The sequence below is a fragment of the Lissotriton helveticus genome, chromosome 2_1 (genome assembly GCF_964261635.1).
Source record: "Lissotriton helveticus chromosome 2_1, aLisHel1.1, whole genome shotgun sequence".
Classification (NCBI taxonomy): Eukaryota; Metazoa; Chordata; class Amphibia; order Caudata; family Salamandridae; genus Lissotriton; species Lissotriton helveticus.
In genome coordinates, this window is record NC_136059.1 from 1,116,482,606 (window position 1) to 1,116,506,784 (window position 24,179).

The following is a 24,179-nucleotide window of genomic DNA, read 5'->3' on the forward strand; positions in this document are numbered from 1 at the left end:
TAAATTAGCTTAGAAATTGGCAACAAAACAAGAAGGCAAAGCACCTTCATATATGGCAGTTTACACACAAGAAACAATAATTTCACTCAAAGCGTTCAATGCTACCACAAATGTAGCCAATAAAATATGAAATGTTTAACGCCTTAACCGCGGCGTTTTTTTCCGTCGCGGTGCGGGCGTTGTAAAGGGTGGGCGGGGCCGCGTCGGCTGTTGGACGTGCGCAGCACCATGGAGGTAGCTCGCGCGACGTCTGACGGCAGCAGGGAAGGGGTTAAAAGATTACCTCCATAACAATAATCCCATCAGGCACACACCATTCTACCAGTGCTATGAAAGTCCTTTCCCTCAAGACTTTAAGACAGCATCATCTTTGCGAATATGTAAATTTTGAGCCAAAGCTGGACTTATATTTCAATTTTTTTCTCATGTATCTTACTTAACCTAGAATCTGCATTGCTTAAATGTCATTGTATTACCTTAAAGACAGCCCTCTGCTACAGTATTTCTTATATGTTCAACAAACATAATATCGAAAAACTGGCAATTTGAAGCATATGAAAATACTTTTTGATTATTCTTCTACTGTCTGAAAGAGCCATATCGAGTGAAGTGTATGCATAATGTTTTATAGAAAGTAACCTTTTTCAAATGAATGAACTTTTATTGAACGTATTATCGATTTTTTTAGTGAACATCATTCTTTTAAATACGTGAACGTATATTGTGCTTATTGTCGATTTACTTAGTGGGAATCCATCTTTTTCATGGTCAATGGTAAATTTAGGCCAGAAATGCAACTTATAATAAAACATTTCATCTTCTATGTAGCGTTCTGACCCTGTACTTTTGGTCAATCATACATTACTGATTTCTGAATTTATAAGTGAAACATTTTTTTTTTTTTATAATTTTTTTTATTTTGGATTGAAAATCAAAAAACAAAAACTTAATACACTTCACAAGGCGAGAGTCACTTTCGGGAAACATGAGGTCACGGGGATTAGTTCCATAACATAAGCATACAATACATTAAACATCAATTACGGGGGGACGGGGGGCAGCGAGGAAACCGCGCAGAATGTACAGTTAACGTATGAAGACTTGGAATGCCATCTAGGGAGATAAGGGGATGTTAAAGTCCTGAGGGGGAGTACATACATTCCCACGATAAGTATTCCACTGGGACCAAATTCTGCTCCATTTCTTGGGTCTACCCTGTGATAAATACACCGTCTTTTCTCTGAACATGCACCAGTCCATGTTTTCCTTCCAAGCCGATATTGTGGGCGGTCTGTGGGAACCCCATAACTGCGCAATGTCCCTTTTCACGATCATGTTACCAAGGGTCGCCCAACAGATCTGTGCCGTGTTGTAATCATTCGGCTCCCATACATTAAGGAGACAGCGTCTGGCATCTGGTAGGAGTGAAACCTCCGTAACCCGTTCCATGGTGGCATGTATTCAGGACCAAAACGCAGCCACCTCAGGGCATTCCCACAGTATATGGAGGAAGGTAACACTCATACCGCACCCGCGTTTACACAGACCATCCACAGAGTACCCCATCCGTACCAGACGCGGACCAGTAACATACACACGATGAAGGATCTTGAGCTGGACGAACCGAAGGCGGGCAGGGATGGCCACCTCCTTAGGAGAGGACACGGCAGTTTGCCAGTCCTCATCGTCCAACTCCAAACCGTCAGCAGTCCATGAGGCCCTGAGGCGCACAAGCAAGTCAACTCTGTTGTTGATGAGCTTTTTATAAATCAGTTAAATTGTGCTGTCAGGTACGTGGCCATCAAGGACACGGTCCTCGAGAGGCGAGGACTCAGGAATCTCCATCCCCTTGGGGAAGACAGACAACAAGGCGTGCCGTACCTGAACGTACCAAAATAATTCCTTATCGTCAAGCTCATGTTCAATCTTAAGCGCCTCAAAAGTCTTAACATTTCCCTTTGACCAAAGATCATCAACCTTACTTATACCGATCATGCCCATTTATCAAACCCTTTCGTCTTCCACAAATTGCCCAAACCATCCGAATCATAGAACGGGGTTGCGCGAGTCAATCTATCACACCATCCCAGAGCAGCAGTCGCATCACGCCACACTCTCACAGCTATTTTAGTGGGTCCAGCAAGAGTTTTATAGGGTCCCTTAGAGTATAACGCCCTGTTGAAATTCCCACCTGGCAAAAGATGTTTATCCATTGCAAAGGCTGGTGTTGGACCGGGGGCATAAGTTGCGTGATTAACTGCACTCAGCTATGGGGCCCAATAATAGCGTCTGATATCCGGGAGGGCAATGCCTCCATCATACCATGGAAGAGTGAGTTTGGAGAGGGCAATGCGCGCACGCCCGTCCCAAATCAGCCGTCTCTGAAGGCCCTCCACTTCACGGAAGTAACCAGGAGGAATAGGGTCAAAGGAGTTCTGGAGTGCATATAGAAATCTGGGGAGCGACATCATCTTGAAAAGAGCCGCACGTCCCAAGGGAGACAGAGGCAGCCGGCGCCATTGTACAACGTCAAGCCTGAGCCGCTGAAGGGGGGCTCGAAGGTTACGGTTGTAACGAACGGCGGGATCCAGGGAAACATAAATCCCCAGATACTTAAAGCCGGACGTAGCCAACTGAATTGGAAATCTACGGGGCAACGGAGGGAGATCTCCAGCCAAAACATAGACACATGACTTGGTCCAATTGATGACGAGACCCGAGTTCTTCCCGAAGGAGGTCAGAACATCAAAAAGCACATTAAGGGACTTCTGAGGGGACGTGAGGTAAAGGAGGATATCGTCCGCGTATAGCGAGATCTGGTCTTCAAAGTCGTGAGCCCATCGAATGCCTTTCAGCGAGGGCTCCCAACGAAGCCACTCAGCCAACGGTTCCAATGCAAGGGCAAAGAGCAACGGGGACAATGGGCAGCTTTGCCGGGTGCCTCGCCCGAGCGTGAAAGTTCTGGAAACCCTCCCGTTCACAACCACCTGGGCCCGCGGTCTTTCATAGAGAAGCTTCACCCAGGCAATAAATGCCGGACCGAACCCAAACTTAGTGAGCGCAGCCCAAAGATAAGGCCATTCTATGGTATCGAAAGCCATAGTGGCGTCAAGGGAAGCCAAAATGGCCGGCTCAGTTAGAGTCCCAGCTCTCGCGAGAACTCCATGGAGCCTCCGAAGATTAAGGGCGGTGTTCCGGTGCGGAATAAAACCAGATTGATCCGGATGAATCAAGTCACCAATCACCTTGATCAATCGATTAGCTAACAATTTAGCAAGTATTTTGGGTTCGGCATTGAGTAATGAAATGGGCCTATACGAAGCACAACGCTCACGTGGTTTACCCTCCTTGTGAATGACAACGATGGTAGCCAGGCGCTGATCGATGGGAAGGACACCAGAATCGAAAGCCTCGAGGAACATGTCCCTTAAGTGAGGCGCCATTTTGTCAGGTCGTAGCTTATAGAGCTCGATGGGCAAACCGTTAGGGCCCATGGCCTTACCGGACTGGAGGGCACGGATAGCGACTGCGACCTCATCTACCGTAATAGGCTCATCCATTAAAGCCCTATCCTCATCAGAGAGGCAGGGCAGGGCAATATCGTGCAACAACAGTCGCGAGTCATGTTCGTCTTTGTCGCTGACCGAGGCATACACAGTCTGAAAATGATCCACAAAACACCCAACAATCCCAGCCGGGTCAGAAACACGTTCACCAGTCGACCTCTCAATCACAGGCACGACCCGATTCACTCTCTCTTTCTTATCCAACCATGCAATCAGCTTACCCGCTTTGTCACCCACATCATACATTTTACCTTGCTGCTCTCTATTCATGACTTTCGCGGCATCAGTAACAAGGGCTCTATAATCGGCCTGTTTCAAGCTAAGGGAATGCAGGGTAGTGCGGGTAACATCACCATCAAGATCACTCTCAAGCACAGTTATTTTGGATTCGAGGCGTACAAGTTCTTCATATTTAGCCTTTTTGGCAGCAGCAATCAATGACAAGGAATGCCCACGAATAACAGTCTTGAAAGCCTCCCACAATGAGATGGAAGAAGAAACAGACCCCACATTTTCAGTAAAATAACAGTCAATAGCCTTTACCAGCTCGGAGCGGGTCTTAGGATTCCGAAAGTACCATGGATTTATGGGAGCCACTCTACCTTCGCTACCCACTCCGGCCTCAACACAGAACCACAGGGGGGAATGATCAGAAATGCCCCTGGGAAGGTGACGGATCTCCCTGATGGAAGACGACTGCGCTGCAGGCATGAAGAAATAGTCTAGTCTGGAAAGGCTACCATGGGCCCCGGAATGGAACATATATTGTAACTGTGTAGGATGCATGAGTCTCCATCCATCCGTTAGCCCAAATGTTTCAAGCAGCTCACTAAGCCACATTTGCGATCTAGGCAAGTCCCTGGGGGGGAAACGATCAGAAGTGCCAGAAACCACCGAGTTAAAATCCCCGCCAAGAATCAAAAAACTTTCAGGAAGCCCCAGTAAAAGCCGCCCGAGGTCAGCAAAGGTGGTGGCCTGTAGGCCCGGAGGGACATATGCGGTGACTACGGAAAGTGTCTTACCCTCCCATCTCCCAGATAGCGCAGCATAGCGACCCCTGTCATCGAGAATTATCTCGTCAATTTCGAGGGGGAGAGAGGACCTGAGCAGAATGCCCACCCCTCTGGAGCCAGAGGTAAATCCGGCATGGGCGACTAGCCGATACCCACGTCTATTCAAGCGTTGCCAATTAAATGTGTTTCTTGCAGTAGGACGATATCAGGGGAATGGCGTCGAAGGAACTGCAGCACTACCCCTCGTTTTATTCTGTCCCCCAGACCATTGACATTCCAGGATAGCAGTCTCAACTCACTACCCCCCATCCCGAGAAAGGACCAGAGCCCCACCCCCATGAAGCCCTACATGTAAAGGAGCTAAGCAGACAATACGATGCCATGTGAAGAAAACAAACAAACAAACACTCCTCCCCCACCCCCCAACAAAAACCCGTTACAACACCCCCCACCCAGCACCCCTGCATATGAACTAAAAGCCACCCCAACTTGCAGTGTGCCTGTCGCCCAATCATGAAAACTAGTCTACACAAAGAAACCCAGGAGGAGGAAGAGTCCCCTACACCCCGCCACCCTTGGGCACAACAAAAACAATAATGAAAAGAACAAATAACAAAACTCAGCTGACAAATGATTTAAAAAATCGGACGTCGGGAACCATAATGTCACTCTTGATCCGGTGTGCCCCTCTCGGCGCCACCGGGGTGCTCAGTTCGATCATCCCTTTTCGGCAAGGAATCAAGCCAGTCACTGACACTGTCCGGACAGTCAAAGAAGAAGGTTTGTTCTTCATATTCGATCCGCAGCCGGGCCGGAAACAACATGGCGTACTTGAGGCCCAGGTCTCGCAGTCACTTCTTCACCCCTTGAAACCCTAGTCTTTGTCTTTGGACCTGAGGAGTAAAGTCCGGATAAAAGTTCACGGTGGTATTATCGAACTTCAAGGGGCCATGTTCCCGAGAGGCTTGGAGAATAGCGTCTCTATCTCGAAAATGAAAAAGCCTGGCAATAATTGGTCTCGGGGGGGCACCCGGCTTCACTTTCCCGCCCGGGAAACGGTATTCACGCTCGACCGCAAAGAATTTGCTGAGTCCGGCAGGAGCGAGATGATTTAGGACCAGGTCCTCTACGAGGAGGTCGACCGCAGAGTTCTCGGGATTTTCCGGTACACCAATGAGGCGAACGTTATTACGCCTGGCCCTGTTTTCATGTTCCTCAAGCCGACGAGCCATCAGGTCTTGTGATGATCTCAAGTTGCCGATCTCGGTCTGTGCGTCCGTAACATCAGTGATCAGGCTGGAGGTCTTAAGATCCAACGCCTTTACCCTCTCATTAGTTTTGGCCAGATCTGCTCTAATCAGCGTGACATCCACGGCCACAGTGTCGATTTTGGAAGCGAGAGCCTCGTATTGCTGTCCCATAGAGGCCTGCATACCAGTGATGGCGCTCATGACATCTTGGAGAGAGACCTCCGAAGGCGCGGTCGAGTCTGCCTTGGGGTCATCAAGAGCACGTCCGGTACCGCCGGGGGATCCCATCGGTTGGGTGTAGCGGTCCATGACATTGGTCTGGGTATGTCCCCCGCGAATCGGCGTCTTCGCCTTGCGCCTCTCGATTTCGGGTTTGGTGGCCATATTAGAAGCTGTGCCCCAAAGGGGCCTTCTAGACCTGGTGAAAATGGCCGATCTTGCTGGGGCCAGGGAAGACAAGAAATAGGCAAAAAAAGGAGGAAACGTCAATAGAGCAGGAGGCCAAAACGCTCAGGAGGGGCAGAGCTCGGGAGCAGGGCAAAGCCGCGCTGAATCAGGAGTGGATCTGGTAGAGTGCCAGTCACTAGGAGCTCGGAGTAGAAAGCTAAACCGAAAGTTAGGATGAGGCCGACTGGGGAGAAATCCCTCCGGCCGTTGTTGTTCAACTACTCCCCGGCCTGTGAAGCAGCAGAGCCCCCCGGCTCCGTCCGGGGCAGACCGAAAAAGTTGAAGTCGGTGTAAAAACAGCTCCCGACGTCCAAATTCAATTCCGAAAAGGATGTTGAGGTCTGCAAGAGTCAATCTTCAAAAGCCCATATTCAGAAGAAGGATATGTTAAGGATATTTGCGAAAGGGCGGCACGGGTCTCGGGAGCCGTCTGCTCACGCGACCATCTTGGATGCCCGCGTAGCTCCTCCCTATAAGTGAAACATTTAAAAGCAAAACATCAGGTTTTCTGTTGCATTGAAGTCTTTTGGAACCAATTTATGTAATGTACTAATACATTTTCATCTTCACAGTTAAATGATTTTTGATTTTCAGTTTCCTTTAAGCCTCTTGAAGCCAATGTATTTAACATGTTAAATCCAAAAAGTCTCTTTTAAATTTAACAGTAAAATTACATCTTGTATCATTTAAGCCTTTTGGAGTCAATGGGGGATACTTACAATGAAATGGCGCAGCGTGCCGCTGCAAGCAAATGAGCTGCGCCGAGCTAGGTCATTTAAAAACACAAGAATAGAAAAATATGGCGCACCCGTGCTTTCCTCTGTGCCAGTGCTAAAACAGCTGCCTAGCGCCAGCGCAGCCACCCTAGCACCATGGTGAAAGGGGGGTGCCCTCGTTGGAGGGATGATTGTTCATGTGCAGGAAGGGACACCTTCCTGCACAAAAACAATCATTAATGGTGTTTTGTTCCTTCTATGTGCTGCAGAAAGCAGCACACATAGAAAGAGCAAAACACGAAAAATACAATTATTTCTCCTCAATGCACCACAATATTGCCTCCTTTTGAAAGGCATTAGTTTTTAGCGCCGCCTCAGATTTACAGATCTTTGTAAATCTGGGGCAGTGTCAAAAAGCAATGGGTGTTGCAGTGGGTTGCTGCTCTCTCCACTCTCTCTCCGCTTGGCCACGTTACCTTCTTGTGGCCTGATGTGGGACAAATACAAATGAAAGGGTACGGCAGCATCGGCGACAAAAAGGGAACAAGCTGGTGGTGCCTTTCCCCTGTAAGGGGGAGGGGTAAAAGCAATCCGGAAGATGCCTGTAGGTGATCCTCATAAACAGGGCTTGCATCTGGGGATTCCGCTCTTCTTCCACCCAGATTTAACTCCGCCAGTGATCCTGGGCCATCACGGCATGGACGGCACCTGCACAATTGCCCCAGTACTTATAGGGGCCAAGCACGGGACTAGGATGGCTACTACTGTGGCCCAATGTTGCTTCTGGCTACCATAGCAAACCTGGAATAATCTTTTTCATGTATTTAAAGGTGGCAACTATGATAGCCTTACTTAAGGGTGGAGCCCAGCCATTTACATCAGGGCTGTGACAAGAATAGGGAAGAGGGAGTGCTCATTTGCTGCAACTCTGATTGGACTGTGAATGTTGTTCTTATTCTTATTGCGATATCTGTATTTCAAGCCTTACTTGTTACCTGCTATGGTACTGACAGTTTCAAAATGTTGTCTCCATATTCTTATGCCTTTTAAATGTTCACAATGATGATGGTACCACTGTTGCGTTTTTGCGTTCCTCAAAATTGCCTATGTTGTTTACCAGTAGCTAACACACACACACACACACACACACACACACTTTTCAGCGAATATGTAGAAACTACAGTGAGTGCTGGTATCAAGGTTGTAGTTTGTGGGCAACTGAGAAAACCTCAAAAAATGTTATTGTGACCCGGCCAAAAGAGGCAGAGATATTCTTTAATTATAATATTGTGACGATGAATGTGTCTACAAAATATCACACATTCTTCCCACATCAGATGTCTCAAGTACCACCATGCATTGTCAGATTGATATCAGTGGCAGTCATTCAACAGCTCCTTGTGTATTGACGAGCCTTACCAGGCGCAATGTTGTGTGGATTAGATGGACTCCGATGATCAGGTGTGTTGGGAGGTGTCAGGGGTGCCTGTTGCTGGCCAGCTTCCAGAAATGCATTTGCCATTGTTCCATCCTGTGTGCCTCCAATATTCTATGTAGAGAAAACAAGACATGAATGGAGTATTCACATTTGAGAAAACGGAAGATATAAATCAAGTCAATTTTTACACTTGAGTATTAGTGCCATAAGTACAACAATAGACCTGGCTTGCACTTCTATAAGAAGCCTCTTACTAGGAAATATTTATGTTTACTACTCTCCTAGTCCATCAAGATAGGGCCAGGGCTCCATTAGAGAAGCCTCCATCGACCTAGAATGGTACCTGCTACCAATGGAGATGTAGGCGATGAAGGAATGAGATGGTGACTATGGGGTTGCACTATGTGTGTATGGTGGAGTGCTGCAAGGCTGGGTAAGAGTTTTGTTTTCCTTCTGTGGTGGCCCATTTAAAGTAACCAGCCATCATCCTATCTAGCACAGACTCTGGATTTAGATATTTGTAGATTATGAGTCATGAGATTACTCTAACTGGAAATTAAATCAGCTCTAAAATCTCACAATATATGACAGTCAATTTGGTTCAGATGAAGTCTTCTTTAGGATAAATTTTTTTTTTCTTCTGAAATAGGACTGATGGGAAAATATGAGCCAACAATTTGTTAACCATTCAATCAATGGGGTTCACCCACAAAATCAAAGGACCTGGGTATGGATAATATAAAAAATAATGATCCTTGACTAAGATTTAGGTAAACACTTAAATGAAGTTCATTTGTTATTCGGTTATGCAATTAAATTCGCATGCATTGATTCAATCAAGACAGTGGGAGAGATGTATTCATAAGTAGTCAATAACCAAAAAGTTTGACACAATTGACTTGGAAAAGCCAGGAAATTAAAGAAGCAATCAAAGTATAACCACACTATGTATTTTTGTTATATCAAAAATTCACTTATTTATTTACAATTCGATAAAACAGTTGTCTAAACGGCGCAATAGACTATCAAGTGTATAGTCAGTGAGGAAGAAAAGGGGTGCTCAAGTGATAAGGAAGGTGAAGAAAAAGACAATGGTGATAAACAGTTATATTATTTACACAATACAAAGCGGGATAGCCTCCGCTATCATATGGGCCTGTCCCCTATAAATGTCAATTGGGGGGGGGGGGGAAAGAAAACCTCAAAATTAGGAGGGATACAGGCAAATCAATTGGTAAGCGTCGACGTTTCGACCCTGGTGCACTTGGGATTTTGAGGACCTCGGCTGCGGGTCTTCTTCAGGACTGTGAGGGGGGAAAAGGGGGGGGCGGCGGTGTGGCTGGGCCGTTGTCCAACAGATCGTCTGGATTTTACACCAGTGGAGTTGTTCGAGTATGGACCTCCGTCCGCGCTTATAATGGATAGGTCACCTAGTGTCTTGTGGTGGTCAGATGATATATTGACCCTCTATCAGGCTGGTATTCTCAGTGAGGCCTTGTGGTGGTCAGATGATATATTGACTCTCTATCAGGCTGGTATTCTCAGTGGGGCCGCTAAAAAGAAATTCTGGCGCGGTCCTACCGGTGCCCCCTCGGGCGTTCCGGTGTTCTGGTGTCTGGGTATATCAGGGACGATAATGTTCGCCCTTATTCCGTTGTGTAATATCTCTGGCGGGTACTCACGTCACCTCGGGAAATCGTTTTAATTGGGCCGGGTACCGCAGGAGTGCTTTTACCACAGGACAGCTTCAGTCGGCGTTTGTCCGGACAAACGCCGACTGAAGCTGTCCTGTGGTAAAAGCACTCCTGCGGTACCCGGCCCAATTAAAACGATTTCCCGAGGTGACGTGAGTACCCGCCAGAGCTATTACACAACGGAATAAGGGCGAACATTATCGTCCCTGATATACCCAGACACCAGAACACCGGAACGCCCGAGGGGGCACCGGTAGGACCGCGCCAGAATTTCTTTTTAGCGGCCCCACTGAGAATACCAGCCTGCTAGAGAGTCAATATATCATCTGACCACCACAAGGCCTCACTGAGAATACCAGCCTGATAGAGGGTCAATATATCATCTGACCACCACAAGACACTAGGTGACCTATCGATTAGAAGCGCGGACAGAGGTCCATACTTGAACAACTCCACTGGTGTAAAATCCAGACGATCTGTTGGACAACGGCCCAGCCACACCGCCGCCCCCCCATTTCCCCCCCTCACAGTCCTGAAGAAGACCCGCAGCCAAGGTCCTCAATATCCCAAGAGCACCAGGGTCGAAACGTCGACGCTTACCAATTGATTTGCCTGTATCCCTCCTAATTTTGAGGTTTTCTTTCCCCCCCCCCAATTGACATTTATAGGGGACAGGCCCATATGATAGCGGAGGCTATCCCGCTTTGTATTGTGTAAATAATATAACTGTTTATCACCATTGTCTTTTTCTTCACCTTCCTTATCACTTGAGCACCCCTTTTCTTCCTCACTGACTATACACTTGATAGTCTATTGCGCCGTTTAGACAACTGTTTTATCGAATTGTAAATAAATAAGTGAATTTTTGATATAACAAAAATACATAGTGTGGTTATACTTTGATTGCTTCTTTAATTTCCTGGCTTTTCCAAGTCAATTGTGTCAAACTTTTTGGTTATTGACTACTTATGAATACATCTCTCCCACTGTCTTGATTGAATCAATGCATGCGAATTTAATTGCATAACCGAATAACAAATGAACTTCATTTAAGTGTTTACCTAAATCTTAGTAAAGGATCATTATTTTTTATATCAACAATTTGTTAAACCAGGTACTCTTGGGAGTTAAGGAAAAGGTGTGGGGGTACTATTCCAAAGGGATATTTAGACAGCACTACAGCCAAAACAGGTGAACGGAATTAGGGCAAATTTGGAAAAAGCTAGATCTTTACCCAGAAAGCGTGATTTTGCAATTTTGTGTATATCACTTTGGTAATTTTGGATTGCTTAAGGTTAAAACATTATTGATATATTGACATTTGGGTTGCAGTTCAAAAATGTACACCTTCTGATTGGCTGAGGGGGCTTTTTTTGGAGTGAGCACACTGGTTGGGTAGCCAAAACATTATCAGAAATGTTACCGTGGCCATTAGAGGACTCAGAGACTTGGTCCCCTGTCCTGAAAGTATTTTTTTAAAGGACATAAGGGGGCAGGGTAGGGACCTGTGACTCCTCCTGGCCAATATGTAAAAAATAAAAAAATCAGTTTGAACTGTGGGACCAAAAAAATAATGGAGGGCCCTAAATTTGATTTAATATCCCCTAGGAAATGCCAGGGCCCAGGGGTCCACACCCATTTCTTTATTGCCAGAGGAGAGGGGCGTGAGTCTCACTTGCCTGTGCCAACTTATGACCCAGGGACCCCATCCCCCAGGGCCTGACACAACACTGTCACAGGGACCGCATCCCCTGTGACAGAGTGGAGTTTCCAGTGCCTTGTCCGTCCTCAGTTCGAGCGGGTGAGCAGGTGAAGAATGTTTTGCTCCTGCCATTGGGAGCCAGGAGAAAAGACTGATCCCAACCGGTGGAAGCACAAAGGGAATGTTGCTGGAACCTGCATGGCCCCAGAGAAATGGAGCTGTGTGTGGGGTGCTGGCATGGCTGCAGACTTTGAGGCTCTTGTGTGGACCCCCAATGCAACAGCAAGCTGTAGGTATTCTCGGGTGGGACCGGGGCACTCAAAAAATTAATGCTGCATAAGGATGCATTAAATGCAGTAAAAAAACAGCCAAAGCTGCTCGTTTATTTACTGCTCCATGCAAGGTGTGCCCCATAATAACGTTTGTGACCTAATTTGCATATTTTGTCCTGCCTTGTGGTGCTTCAGTCTGGGCAGGGGCACCACCAACATGCTACAAGAGAGTTGTTGGGGGCTGCAGGGAGTGCAGCAGTCCCCCAGAAATAATTTATTAAAAGTAACCCTATACAACATGACCCCAGGAAACGATTATAGTGTTTCTAAGCATTTCCAGAGCAACAGCTTTGGCTCTTCAACTGAGGATTGGAGGGATCCCTTGTGGTTGGTTTAATGACAGCATTAGAGGCTGGGGAAGTATAAAAGAAAGCCGTTGATGCCTTTCTAATGTCTTTTGAATATAAATGCTTTATTTGAAGGCTTGTTGATGAGCATTGAATTATTTTTAATTAGGATGGTGGGGCAGATTTATCATCTTTCACGCAGCCCAACACAGTAAGCCACCTTGCTGTGCTGCGTGAAATGTAAAGGGCAAGAATGCACCTTATTTCCCATAAAACAGCTCTTTCCTGTACTTTTTAAACGCTGGTGCACTTCGGGTTGCCTCGCACCGATGCAGTTACTCTTGCGTCATATTGCAAGGGTGCATGCGTTGTAGGCAGGATTGTTTTTGTGCAGGAAGGGAGACATTCCCGCAAAAAATAATCCTGGGATGCATTTTCCTCTTTCTTTGGGTGCTGCAAAATGCAACACATAAAAAGAGGAAAAAACAAAGAGAAACAAAGATATTGCCCCTCATTACAACTCACCTGGGGAGGCATAGCAATTTGAAGCATTCCCAGATCTACCACTAAGGGTAAATCTGGGACTGTGCCAAAATTCATGAGTGGATTTGTGGGAACACCCACGCTCCACCCATGGAACGCCTCTCTGCCACAGAGTCACGCAAGGCAGCAATTTGCGCTGGCTTGCGCTATTCTAGATTTATCAAGCCATGCAGGTCCACCCAAGATAAATCTCACTTAGGATTTATGTTATCCTTCTGCTAGGGTGACACAAAACCTTGATAAATATGGGCCTGAATGTCTTTGAATATGTTTTTAGATTCTGTTGGTTTTAATGTTTAATCCTAACTTGATTACTATTTCATTACGCTTGGGTCTCTTGACAAAGCCAATAGGCTTGCATTTATATTGATATTGTGACCCCTCGACAAAAGCCTATAGGTTTGCTTTGTATGTTGATATGATCACTCCTTGACAAAGCCAATAGGCCTGCCTTTTATATTAATTTGGTCACCCCTTGACAAAGCCAGTAGATCTGGCTTATTTAAAATGGCCCCCTAATATTCGATATAGGTGGTATTAATACCCACAGTCTTCACTCTGTACCGAGTTTTGGTGGACAGGCCAGTCCCACATCAAACCCTATTATCCACAGCCTTTGTCCAGCACAGAGGTCTTTGCCGACAGGCCAGTCTACCACTAAACCCTACTACGCACAGCCTTTGCCCTTCAGAGAGGTCTTTGTGGAGAGGCCAGTCTCGCACTAAACCCTACTATGCACAGAATTTTCCCTCTAGAAGTCCTCACAGGGAGGCCGGTCCCTCACCAACCCTACTATGCACAGCCTTTTCTCTTGATAGAAGTCTTCATGGGGAGGCACGTCCGTAACCAAACACTACTATGCACAGCTTTCATCCTGTACAGAGGTCTTTGTGGAGAGGCCAGTCCCTCACCCAGACCTACTACACACAGCCTTCACACTGTGCAGAGGTCTTCATGGAGAAGGAAGTCCCTTGCCAATCCTTACCATGCACAGTCTTCACCCTGTACAGAGGTCTTTGTGGAGAGGCCAGTCCCTCATGAAACCCTAGTGAGCACAGCTTTCACCCTGTACGGAGGCCTTCATGAAGATACCACTCTCTCCACATACTCAAGCTTCCTTACGAATCCAAGACACTACTACCTACTGTTAGGTATAGAGGTAATATATTACTTGATGGTAAAAAACCCTAGATATTCACTGATAAAACCAAAGGTCAAAGGGAAGTTATAGGTAGGAGTGGTATGAATGTATTACTTAACTTAAAACAATTGAAAATCACTGAAAAAAGCAAAGGTTAAAGGGATGTTATAGTTAGTCAGCAATGTCAGTGAACAACTACTGCTGTTCAAATTACTGAAATAAACTGTACAACATTTCAGATACAAAAGTAAATACTAAGTGGTGTAGATTCATGTAAATCATGAATTATCCTTCAGACACACCAACCCCCTTAGGTGACCAAGCTCCTCCTACATACAGCATTCACCCAGTTCAGAACACTCTGTGGATAGGTGAGCTCATGTGGGTAATCAACCATACACAGGTGGGCCAGCCGCTGCTGCACGCGGTCTTCACTGTGTGAACAACTCTGTAGGAAAGTAGCATCTGCTTCTTATGTTTACCCTCACTTTCTGCTGATATCACACTGTTTTTGGCCTAGTCTGACTGGGATACTGCTGTCCAGGACCCCAGTCTATCTGCTTTCTTCTGTAAGTTGTTATACATGTACTTTAGGTACACTCCTGATTGGAATCTGGGGTACCCTTATCAGTCCTTAGTATATGGTACACCATGTACCCAGTGCATAGGTAGCCCAGAGGCCTCCCATGGGCTGAAGCATGTATTGTGGCACCTCTTAGAGGCTATCCAAATTGACACGAACAGCCATCTACAGCAGACTGTGTAAGCTGGTGCTTGCACCACTTAAGATATCGGTTCATTATATCTATTTAAATCACTACACTTAAATACCTATCAGTCACCCCTATGACAGGCCTTTTCAATCCTGAAGGAAGGGTGCTGGGTTTTACGTGAGAGGGTGCCCCTGCATGAGCAAAGCCCCTCTGCAGCCTTCGGAGACCATTCTCCGGGGTTGTCTGTGAAGCAGCCAGACATATATGTTTAAGTGCATTATAACCTCGCGGTAAATGCTATCTTGAAAATGGCTGCTTAGAAATAAGTTGTGTTTTGCTGCTGAGCTAAGCTCGCGCAGAGGAAGGCATGACAATAGGCATCCTGTCACAGGGAGGTGTAACCGGAGACATGATTGCCGGGGACCACGCCCACAAGCAGAGTCCTCGATGCGGAAGTACGGACAGCTTTTAAACCCGGTAGTCTCAGGAAACCGGCACCAGCTGTTCCGCGCTACCTTCGGAGCGCCACGCATGTGGGTAGGTTTGCGAGCTTTGGCTGCACACACTAGAGGTAAGAAATGTGTCCGTGTAATAATTGCCGGGTTTTTGTGGTATGCAGGCTCTCACCGCATTTCGTTGGCGGTATTCAACCACGGACTTCGAAGGTCCTCTTGAGCAATTGACATGCCCTCTCCAGACCTCTGCAAAGATTGGCAGCTTGTGTACATGACCCCCCATTGATGGTGTAAGCCGGGTCATAGGGGAATGTCAGGGAGCTCGGCAAGTTGTCTCACATCCCCTAGCCACCCCAATGGGGTGTTATCAACAGGGCTCTTGCCTTGTTTTAAGCTGAGCAAGCCCCTCTTCATGCCCTGCTTGTCTGCTTATAAACATTGCTTGGGTTGCACTGCACGCTTGTCAATCAGGAGGTACTGGGGGCATATGTTGGCTCGCTGTGATCTTGGAAACGAGGGCGAGTACAACAACGATTATGCTTAGACACCTGATATCCAGGCCTCTTTCCATCCACCACCATCCGAGTGGCTTTCCAACTCTTACAAATCTTCCCCCCCTTTTTAAAGCTGGCACCCGGTGCGTGTCTCTCTCTCTTTCCCTCTCCTTTACAGGTACCGTACCTTATCGTGCTGCCCCACGGGAACAGACTGCGGGGCCCATTAGGGACTCCCCTAGGGTAAGGATTAGCCCTTGTATTCCATCCCTTGTGACATCTTCATCCTATTTCTGTTCCTAACCTTTATATTGTACATATGTGACTATGGGCAAATACTGCTGAGATGCCCTCTGATTGTGTTTCTAATTTCATTGTGTGTGTGTATTCACTTTGGAGAGCTATGGTGATCGATTGTTCTTGAGACCACGCCACTGTAAATGTTTGGCTTATTTTTATAAATTTCTTCTAGGTCACCACACTAGAGCAGGACCTCCTGGCCTGCCCCCTTACTGACCCAGCGAGGTTGTATTTTTTACCTTTCCTTCTCCTTGTTGTTTTTCATCACTGTGTAGTACTGAGCACCTGAGGTACTGAAGAATTGCCAGTTGGGCAAGAAACATGTCGACCTAATCAGAGGGTTTGAGGTAGTCCGCTGTGCCCCTTACAGTCCCTATCTCCCCTCCCACTCTTCTAATCAAGGGAGTCAGCTACGTGAATAAAGGTCCTTGTGAACTGACCCACCTTTTTTAACCACCACTCCCTCACGACTACATCTTCACTTGACCCCTCACACGCACTCAACCATTGGCTGGAACAAAAGAACTCCGACAAAGAGCGCCTATTAGGCGCCCGTCAGACATTGCAGCGCCAGTCTGACGAGGAGCAGGAGGCCAATGATGAAGCATGACATCTAGCTCACTGGGTGTGTGAGGTCTTCTAGTTCCAACAAGGGAACACCCTGTTCCCTGCCTTTGCTCTCCTCCTCCACACACTATCTTGTCTATCCCCTGGGGAACTTTGTACCTTTTGTTGTGTAAGGTGTAACCACCTCCCAGACAGGATTTAGTGTATTGGGGCTGGGTGGGCGCACTCTTGGAGTGCCAGAAAGTCTGCACTGGGGGCACATTTGGTGTCCTTGTGCATAATCCAGCTCAAACCAGTTCCAGGAGTCATTTGTTCCTGCTCTTGCGCGAAACTGGACAAAGGACAAAGGTGTAGCCACCCCTCTGTCCTACCCTTCCCCTAGGAGGGTCTACAGAATCTTTACAACCCGTTCCCATGGGGATAAAGTGGGTTACCTGGCTACCTGACTGTAGATTTTACCTGGACAAGATTCCGCTAAGAAGAAATCAAGTACTGCCTGCACGGCGCTGGACGACTGAAGAATTTACTCCTCTGCAAAAGCAGGCACCTAAACGCATCTGACCGGTTTGCTTCTCCTGAGCTCCTGAGGACTCTGAAGATTTCAGCAACACAGGAGGCGGGTTTCCGAAGGTCCCTGAGGTTGATATGTCCTCTCAGCGATTCTGAGACCAGTATCCCTTGTGGGGGCCATGTAACCAGAACCCCTATGCACAGCGTACATTTGCAGTTGCATATGCTTAGTGACAATTACCGAGCCTGTGCATTGGACTTTGTGTAGTCCTGACCCCGAGCAGTATTTGCACCGAAGATTTCCGGCCTCCACTCCACGAGTGTCCTGTGGGCTGGTGCTTTGCAGACTTGCTTGAGATCTCCTCATGATCCCTGCTCCGTTGGTCTGTGGATCCTGGTGAAGGTCACCTTACTAATTCTTGGGCTTATCTGGTTGCTCGAGACGTGCCCTGACTCTCCATTGCTTGGAGAGTCCCCTAGACCTTGCTGGTCCACACCGTAACCTGTTTCCTCTGACCTCATGGGTTGCAGTTGCCAAGGCTTGTTGGTGCTGCAGCTGGACATCAACCCCTCAGCTCCCGACATCCTTTATGGGACAGCTCACCTCCAGACTTTGGTTGTCCTCGACATCTCCTGGTCCCCGTGGCTGCAGAGTCAAGCAACCCTTTCATCCCTGAAGCACCCGACATCAGTGACCGAGCCCCTGGTCACCTGAAATGACCCAGACTCTGTCCCCTCTGCTTTCAGGTTCTTCTCACCTCAAATACAGACTTGGATTCCACCGGACATTCTTAGCCCTCCTGGCAGCAGGACTTCTTTGTAGCTCTCCATTGAAAACGACAAAGGTTTCCGACATCACTTAACCCCTATGCACCCGGCTCATCTGGGATAGTTAACACGGGTACTTCAGTACTCACTGGTGGGTTGGCCTCAGAACCTACTAAGTTCCAAAGGGTTTGCTCGAAGTCCTCTTAGAAGTGTCCTTAACTTGTAAATTTCCAACTGCGACTTTCCAAAGAGTTGTACGGAGCACGCATCTGTGTTTCCTCACTGCACCCGTCCTCCGTGGGCTCCCTGTGTCACTCCTCTGGGTGGTTCTTTGGGGTCCCAGTGATTCTACGGGCTCTAGGCACTGTGTCTAATGAAGTTGTTGTTGTTATACCATTTTTTTAAGTATATGGTTCGGTTTCCCCCTGGAGCCAGCTGTATATTTCACTATTTACGAATGTTCTATTGATTTAGTATTGTGTGCTTTGTGCCCTAGTCTCGTGTAGAGACCAGTAGAGAGTGTTATATTAATAAATACATCTTTTTATATAAACACTGTGTGGTTCTCCTTTCATTTAATCATTTGGGAGGTGATATTCTGGTCAAGCAAGCTGCTTTTCAGTACTTCAAGATTAAGCCTGGAGGCTGCTCTCCATAGCTACCACTAGGATAGCTTTCAATAAGGTTATCTTTGACCTCATACATCATAAGGGTCGTGTGGTCTGGTACAAGGTGCCCACTTTAACTAGTGGACAGCTAATACCAACCCACCTTCTCACAAACTCTTCTTTTAGAACCCTTTTCATTCAGATACCAAAGCCCCAATAAGTGTACAAACATAGACTATGCAGAGATTTTGCCCTGTACGGAAACTGTTCTCAGATAGCAAACTTTTCGTGAGCAAAGAACCAGACATAGGTAGGAAAATGGCATCTGTGAACAGTTTTTGCCCTGTGCAGAAACCCTCCATGGAGAGTCCACTCCTTCTAGACACCCAAGGCCGCTTTGGCATTGAAGTCTTTACTATGCATAGTGTTCACCCTGTACAAAGAACTTTGAAGATAGTCAATCTTTTGTCGACAATTAAGCGCACATTGGTGATCAAGTACCTGGGACAGATTTACAAAAATATTGCATTGCCCTTATGTCACTCAAGGTAGCGCAAGGGCAATGTAAGCCTAAAGTGAGATTTACTATGCCACGAAGAGCCACCTTGTGTGATATAGGGCTAGACATATCAGTCAAAGGTTTTTATACTTGTAACATTTTTGACTGGCACATCTATTCCATGCTGCTGCAGCATGAAAGAAATATTTGTAAACAGTATAGTAAAATACTTGAGTCCTGAAGTTCCATAACCAACCTGTGTACAGCCCCATAACCCAATGTTTGCCTGGTGCTTAAACACTAGGCAAACTTTGGCTTGTGCTTGAGCCCTAGAGTTTCTGGTTGAACATCTGTCCCAGAAGATGCGACCGACATCGGGGTGTTTTAGTATACTTTTTTTTAATTGCTATGTTTATTTACTAGTACATAAAAGTCCTATTCTTCTTGGACAATATAGCTATGCCTAGATGCTGAATATATTCAGTGTTATTTACTGCCGGCGCGGCTGGTACAGGTGAGAGCGGTGAGGCGGGGGAGTCAACAGATGACGGAATAGGGAAAATACATTTTTTTAAAGAAAACCACTTACCTGGTGCTTGCCGCATCGCCGCCTTGGCAATGGGGTGAGTGCAAGGTAAGTAATTTTATTAATTTTATATTTCCTATTCCGTCATCTGTCGACTTCCCCCCGCCCCGCTCCACTGTTCTTCCCTGTACCATCCACTACTGATTTACTAGTGTATCTGAGTTGCATTTCCCGTACCTCCACCTCAAGTAAGTCTTGAATACTCAACGTTGCTAGCCCAGGAGAATTAGGTGCTAAAAGGGAGTAACCTGGTTTTCTCACTGGAGTGGAATACTATTGGTCTTGTTGCGACATTAGTGGTAAATGAGATTATCCTAAAAGGATTCTGCCCATTAAGTCGACGACCTCACAGTCAGACACTCAGGACCTGACTCCTGATTACGAGTGAGTCTGTGTAATCCGACCTTTGTGTACACCCCTGTATGCGCATGGGTGAAGTTGCAAGTTGGGAGTTATTTATCGCATTGGATGCGCTAAATACCTCAACTTCATCAAATTTCGCCAAGTCAAACCAGCTGAAAATTAACAGGGGGAAATGTGTATGGTTTTACCCTGCCATGCAGATTTTGGTGTGTTAAACACCAAAATCTGTATGTTATTCTCCCAAAACTCGTAATAGGTGCTATTTATCACACTCAATAAGTATTATACCCTGGAGTATGGTTATTTATGAGGTGTGATAAATAGCATCTTGTTTCTACATGAACTAGGACCTGGGGCCGTGTTTCAGAGAGTGCCCGGGGGGTGCCACTAGCGTGTGCGTCCGCTTTGTGCGCCCCGGGGCTCTTTGGTATTACATAAGGGGCCCGCAGACGCTCCTGCGGTCCCTTCTGTAATACCAATAGTGCTGGCGCACCTAAAGCGTGAGCGCTAACTGCGGGGACCCCTCATTTGCATGGGGTGTGCCCCATGCAAATGAGGGAATCCCTTTGCTTCTGCGCCCGCGCCGTATTACAGACGCAGGTGCAGTGGCAAAGAAGCTGTCAGGAGGTGCACTGACAGTGCGCCTCCTGAGAGCAGCCCTCTGCAGGGGGCCCAGACATCCTCTTGCGGGTGCAGTCAATAACTGCACATGCCTGCAAGGGGATATCTATTCCCCTTTAAAAGTGCAGGCGGGGGCGTGGCCAAGATGGCGGGCTGAACGGTCGCTCTCCTCGTGTGCTCCCGAGGACCCGGAGCCCTTGAGTCGCCTAACGCCGCTGATCTCCCCCAGATTGAGCGGAAACCGAGGCCGGATCAACAGACGAACCCTGCTCTAGCTTTCAGCCTCGGGGGCTCCTCAGTTCTCGAGTCGCTGAGTCGGAGCGGCCCCGGAGCCAGGTTGGCCTGCAACACGCCGAAACGTGGTGGTCCGGTGACGGGACTCGCTCAGAGTCCGGAGTGTACTCTAGCCGACGCTGTGAGGCACGCCGCACCGGGGATACTATCGCCGCAGGGGACCGGTGAGGCGGACGGACGGAGTCCTCCGGCCGGTCGACGACGAGCCAGCTGCCGGCCCGGGTGCGGGTCCAGCGGGGTGCAGCTACGACAGCCCGGGGATCCAGAGGACCCGGAGGCCTGGTCTGCGCCCGACCTTCGCGCCTCCTCTCAGGAACGCCCCGCGTGATCCGAGGTGAGCGGGCTGCAACTCGGCTGATGCCCCTGTGACTGCCTGGGCGCCACGACATAGAGCAGGAGAGGGCCCCGAGGCGGGGGCTGTCCGCCGGACCGGCGAAGATTGGAAAAGCCGGAGACAGGGCCCCACCAGCGACCGGAAGTGTAGCGGCACTGAATCAGAGGGGGTCCGACGGCCTCAAACCACACTCGGGGCAAGCCGCTAAGAAGCCCCAGGGGAGCGGAGCCCCTGGAGAGAGGACAACGCGCCGCCCGACGGCCCAGGAGGCGAGGTCGGCGGGAGTCGTCTACGGCAGCCCGGGGTCTGAATAGGCCGGAGGGCCTGTCATTGCGCCATCCTCGGTGCCCCCTCCCCGGACCCCCGCAGGCCTAGGAGTGGTGAACGGAGGCGGGGAGACACTCGGGAAAGAACCGCTGACCCCACACATGGCAGGGGACCCCCGCCCTCGCGGGTTTCAGAGACGGCCCTCGCTGGGCCTGCTGCGCGGAGGTGACACGGATCCGGCGGGCCTGGCCGGACATAGGCCTCTGCCTCGTCATCTGCCTCCGCTTTGGTCCGCTACGCTGGGCTCTCTCGAGGGTGGTCCCCTTGGGGAGGCGGCGACCGCCTAGCCCCCACACCACGCACCCCGAACCGAGGTGCCGAGCACTGATTCCGTGGGGGACTGACCAGCAGCGCCTCTCTTTAGGACGCAGTGGAGGTGTCCCGACCCTGCAAGCAAGCTGCACCAAGAATAACGTCCCGACGGTGTGGTGGGGGCCTTGACGACGAGGTACTCTGGTTTTGGCTGGGACCCCCACCTGTCTCTGCTTATAGACATTCCCTGGTGCAGGGGGACTACAGCGCCCGACCTTGGGGCGGGGGCCATATCCCGGCCGGGACCTCACCGTAACGAGCTGCGACAGGAGTAGCCTTTGAGTGCATTCCAACCCCTACGTCGTCCTGCCCTTCAGAACATTAGCGGTGCACCCCCCCCCCCATGATGTCGGGGAATAGAGGGGGAAAGAAGGGAAAACGCACCCTGCCAGAAATGCTGGGTAGAGGGGCCCCAAGACATGATAGAACTCAACCGGCCCGAGCCCCCCGACTAGCTCCCACGGTGCTGAAGGAGGGGAACCCCCCGTAACCCGATCCTTCCTGGAGTCTTTGTTTGGCACCCTCAGAGAGGACTTCCAGTCTCTGAAGCAGGAGGTGGCCGGGGAGATCCGTGAAGTGAGGAGAGACGTCGACGCCCTCGGAGAGCGTGTATCTACCATGGAGGAAAGCGGCCACGCTCGTGATGAGGAGATCGCGCACTTACAGCAAGAGGTCCTACGGCTCAGAGATCAACAGATTGACCTTCAGGCCCATGCCGAGGACCTTGAAAACAGGTCCAGGCGCAACAACATCAGGGTCCGAGGCGTTCCATCTACCGCGGAGGGGGACGACATTGCTGCCTTCCTGAGAGACCTGTTCCGCGACATCTTGGAGGAACCCAGCGATTTCCCGGTGAGAATTGACAGAGCGCACAGGGTGGGCCTTCCGCGCCGCGCATCGGTGCCGCCACCAGACATTCTGGCCTTCCTACCGGACTTCCCTCTGAAAGAACTAATTCTACGCGAGGCGAGGCGACGGCAGCCAGTGAGCTTCCGAGGACATCAGGTGGCCCTATACCAGGATGTGTCAACGATCACATTGCAGAAACGCAAATCCTTCAAGATCGCCACAGACTTTTTGAGAGAACACGACACGCAATATTCCTGGGGGCACCCCTTCAGGCTCATTTTCCGCTGGAACTGGACATTGCATCAGCTACGGTCCCTTCAGGACACATGTGGAGTGTTGGGAATCACCGCGACGGATGAAGATACTCCCACGCCTGCCCGCCGCCGCAACTCCAGAGGGGGATGGCAGTCAACTAGGAGGCGACGCTCCACACACTTGCCTCTGCGACCTGATTCGCCCACGATCCGAGCAGAAATGGACGGCGCGATCCGGGAGGCGTCCAGAGACACATCGTCTGGTGACATGGCCTTGACGGCCTGAACGTGCTCCGGGGGGAGATCTTCTTAGCATCATCATCATTGCAGGTGCGAGGGTTCCGGGGGGGAGGGGGGCAGCGGGAGGGCATAGGAGGTGGCTGGACGTCCACTCGAATAACTTTCCACGGACTTGTCCGTTTCGGACCAGACTGGGACAATGGTGTTCTTTGAACGGTTGGGCTTGAGGGAGGCGGGTAGGAGGGAGGGGGGGCCTCCAGTTGGGGTAAGGGGAGGCGGGGAGTTGGGTTGGTTGGGGGAAGTTTGGGGGGGGATCCGGGGTTTGTGCTGTACTGTCGCGCTTTGCTGTCACACCTGCCTTAACCTCACACCACAGGTACAGGGTTGCGGGGGTCGTGCTAGTTGGATATTGCATTTTTTACGTCCCGCACCACCATACCACACTGCAGTCACTGCTGATTTAGGTTCATTGAGCGCTACCCTCACGATGATCAGTCATGGCCCTTAAGATAGTTACCCTTAATGTGAAGGGGCTGAACAACCCGGTCAAACGTAGAGCTATATTGTCCCTACTTGAAAACACCCAGGCTGATATCTGTCTTTTACAGGAAACTCACCTCCTAGCCCGAGATTGCCACAGGATGAGGTCACCAAAATTCCCGGTACAGTTCTTCTCTTCAGAGGCCACCAAGACAGCGGGGGTTGCACTCTTGGTGTCTGGGAAGTTTAAGGGTGAGGTCCTGTACAAGGTAGCGGAGCAGAGGGGGAGGCTCCTGGCCTACAGGGTCAAGGTGGGGGGATTTTTGTTTACCGTGGGTTCCATATATAGCCCTAACGATCGCCAGGACCTGTTTTTACACACAGCCCTAGATGACATTGCGACTACCCCGGATAGGCACGTAATCATTAGAGGGGACTTGAATATGGTCTTCGACTCATCTTTAGATAGATCTGCG

At 49.0% G+C, this 24,179-nt stretch overlaps 1 protein-coding gene across 1 annotated transcript in view; it reads right to left on the reverse strand.

The window, feature by feature from the left end:
• The window catches only part of MYOZ2 (myozenin 2), a 215,133-nt gene that overhangs the window by 106,467 nt on the left and 84,487 nt on the right, over positions 1-24,179 (reverse strand). Inside the window, exon 4 of the mRNA XM_078675937.1 lies at positions 8,412-8,541. Within this exon, the coding sequence (XP_078532063.1) occupies positions 8,412-8,541 (130 nt within the window). The remainder of the gene's footprint in view (positions 1-8,411; positions 8,542-24,179) is intronic.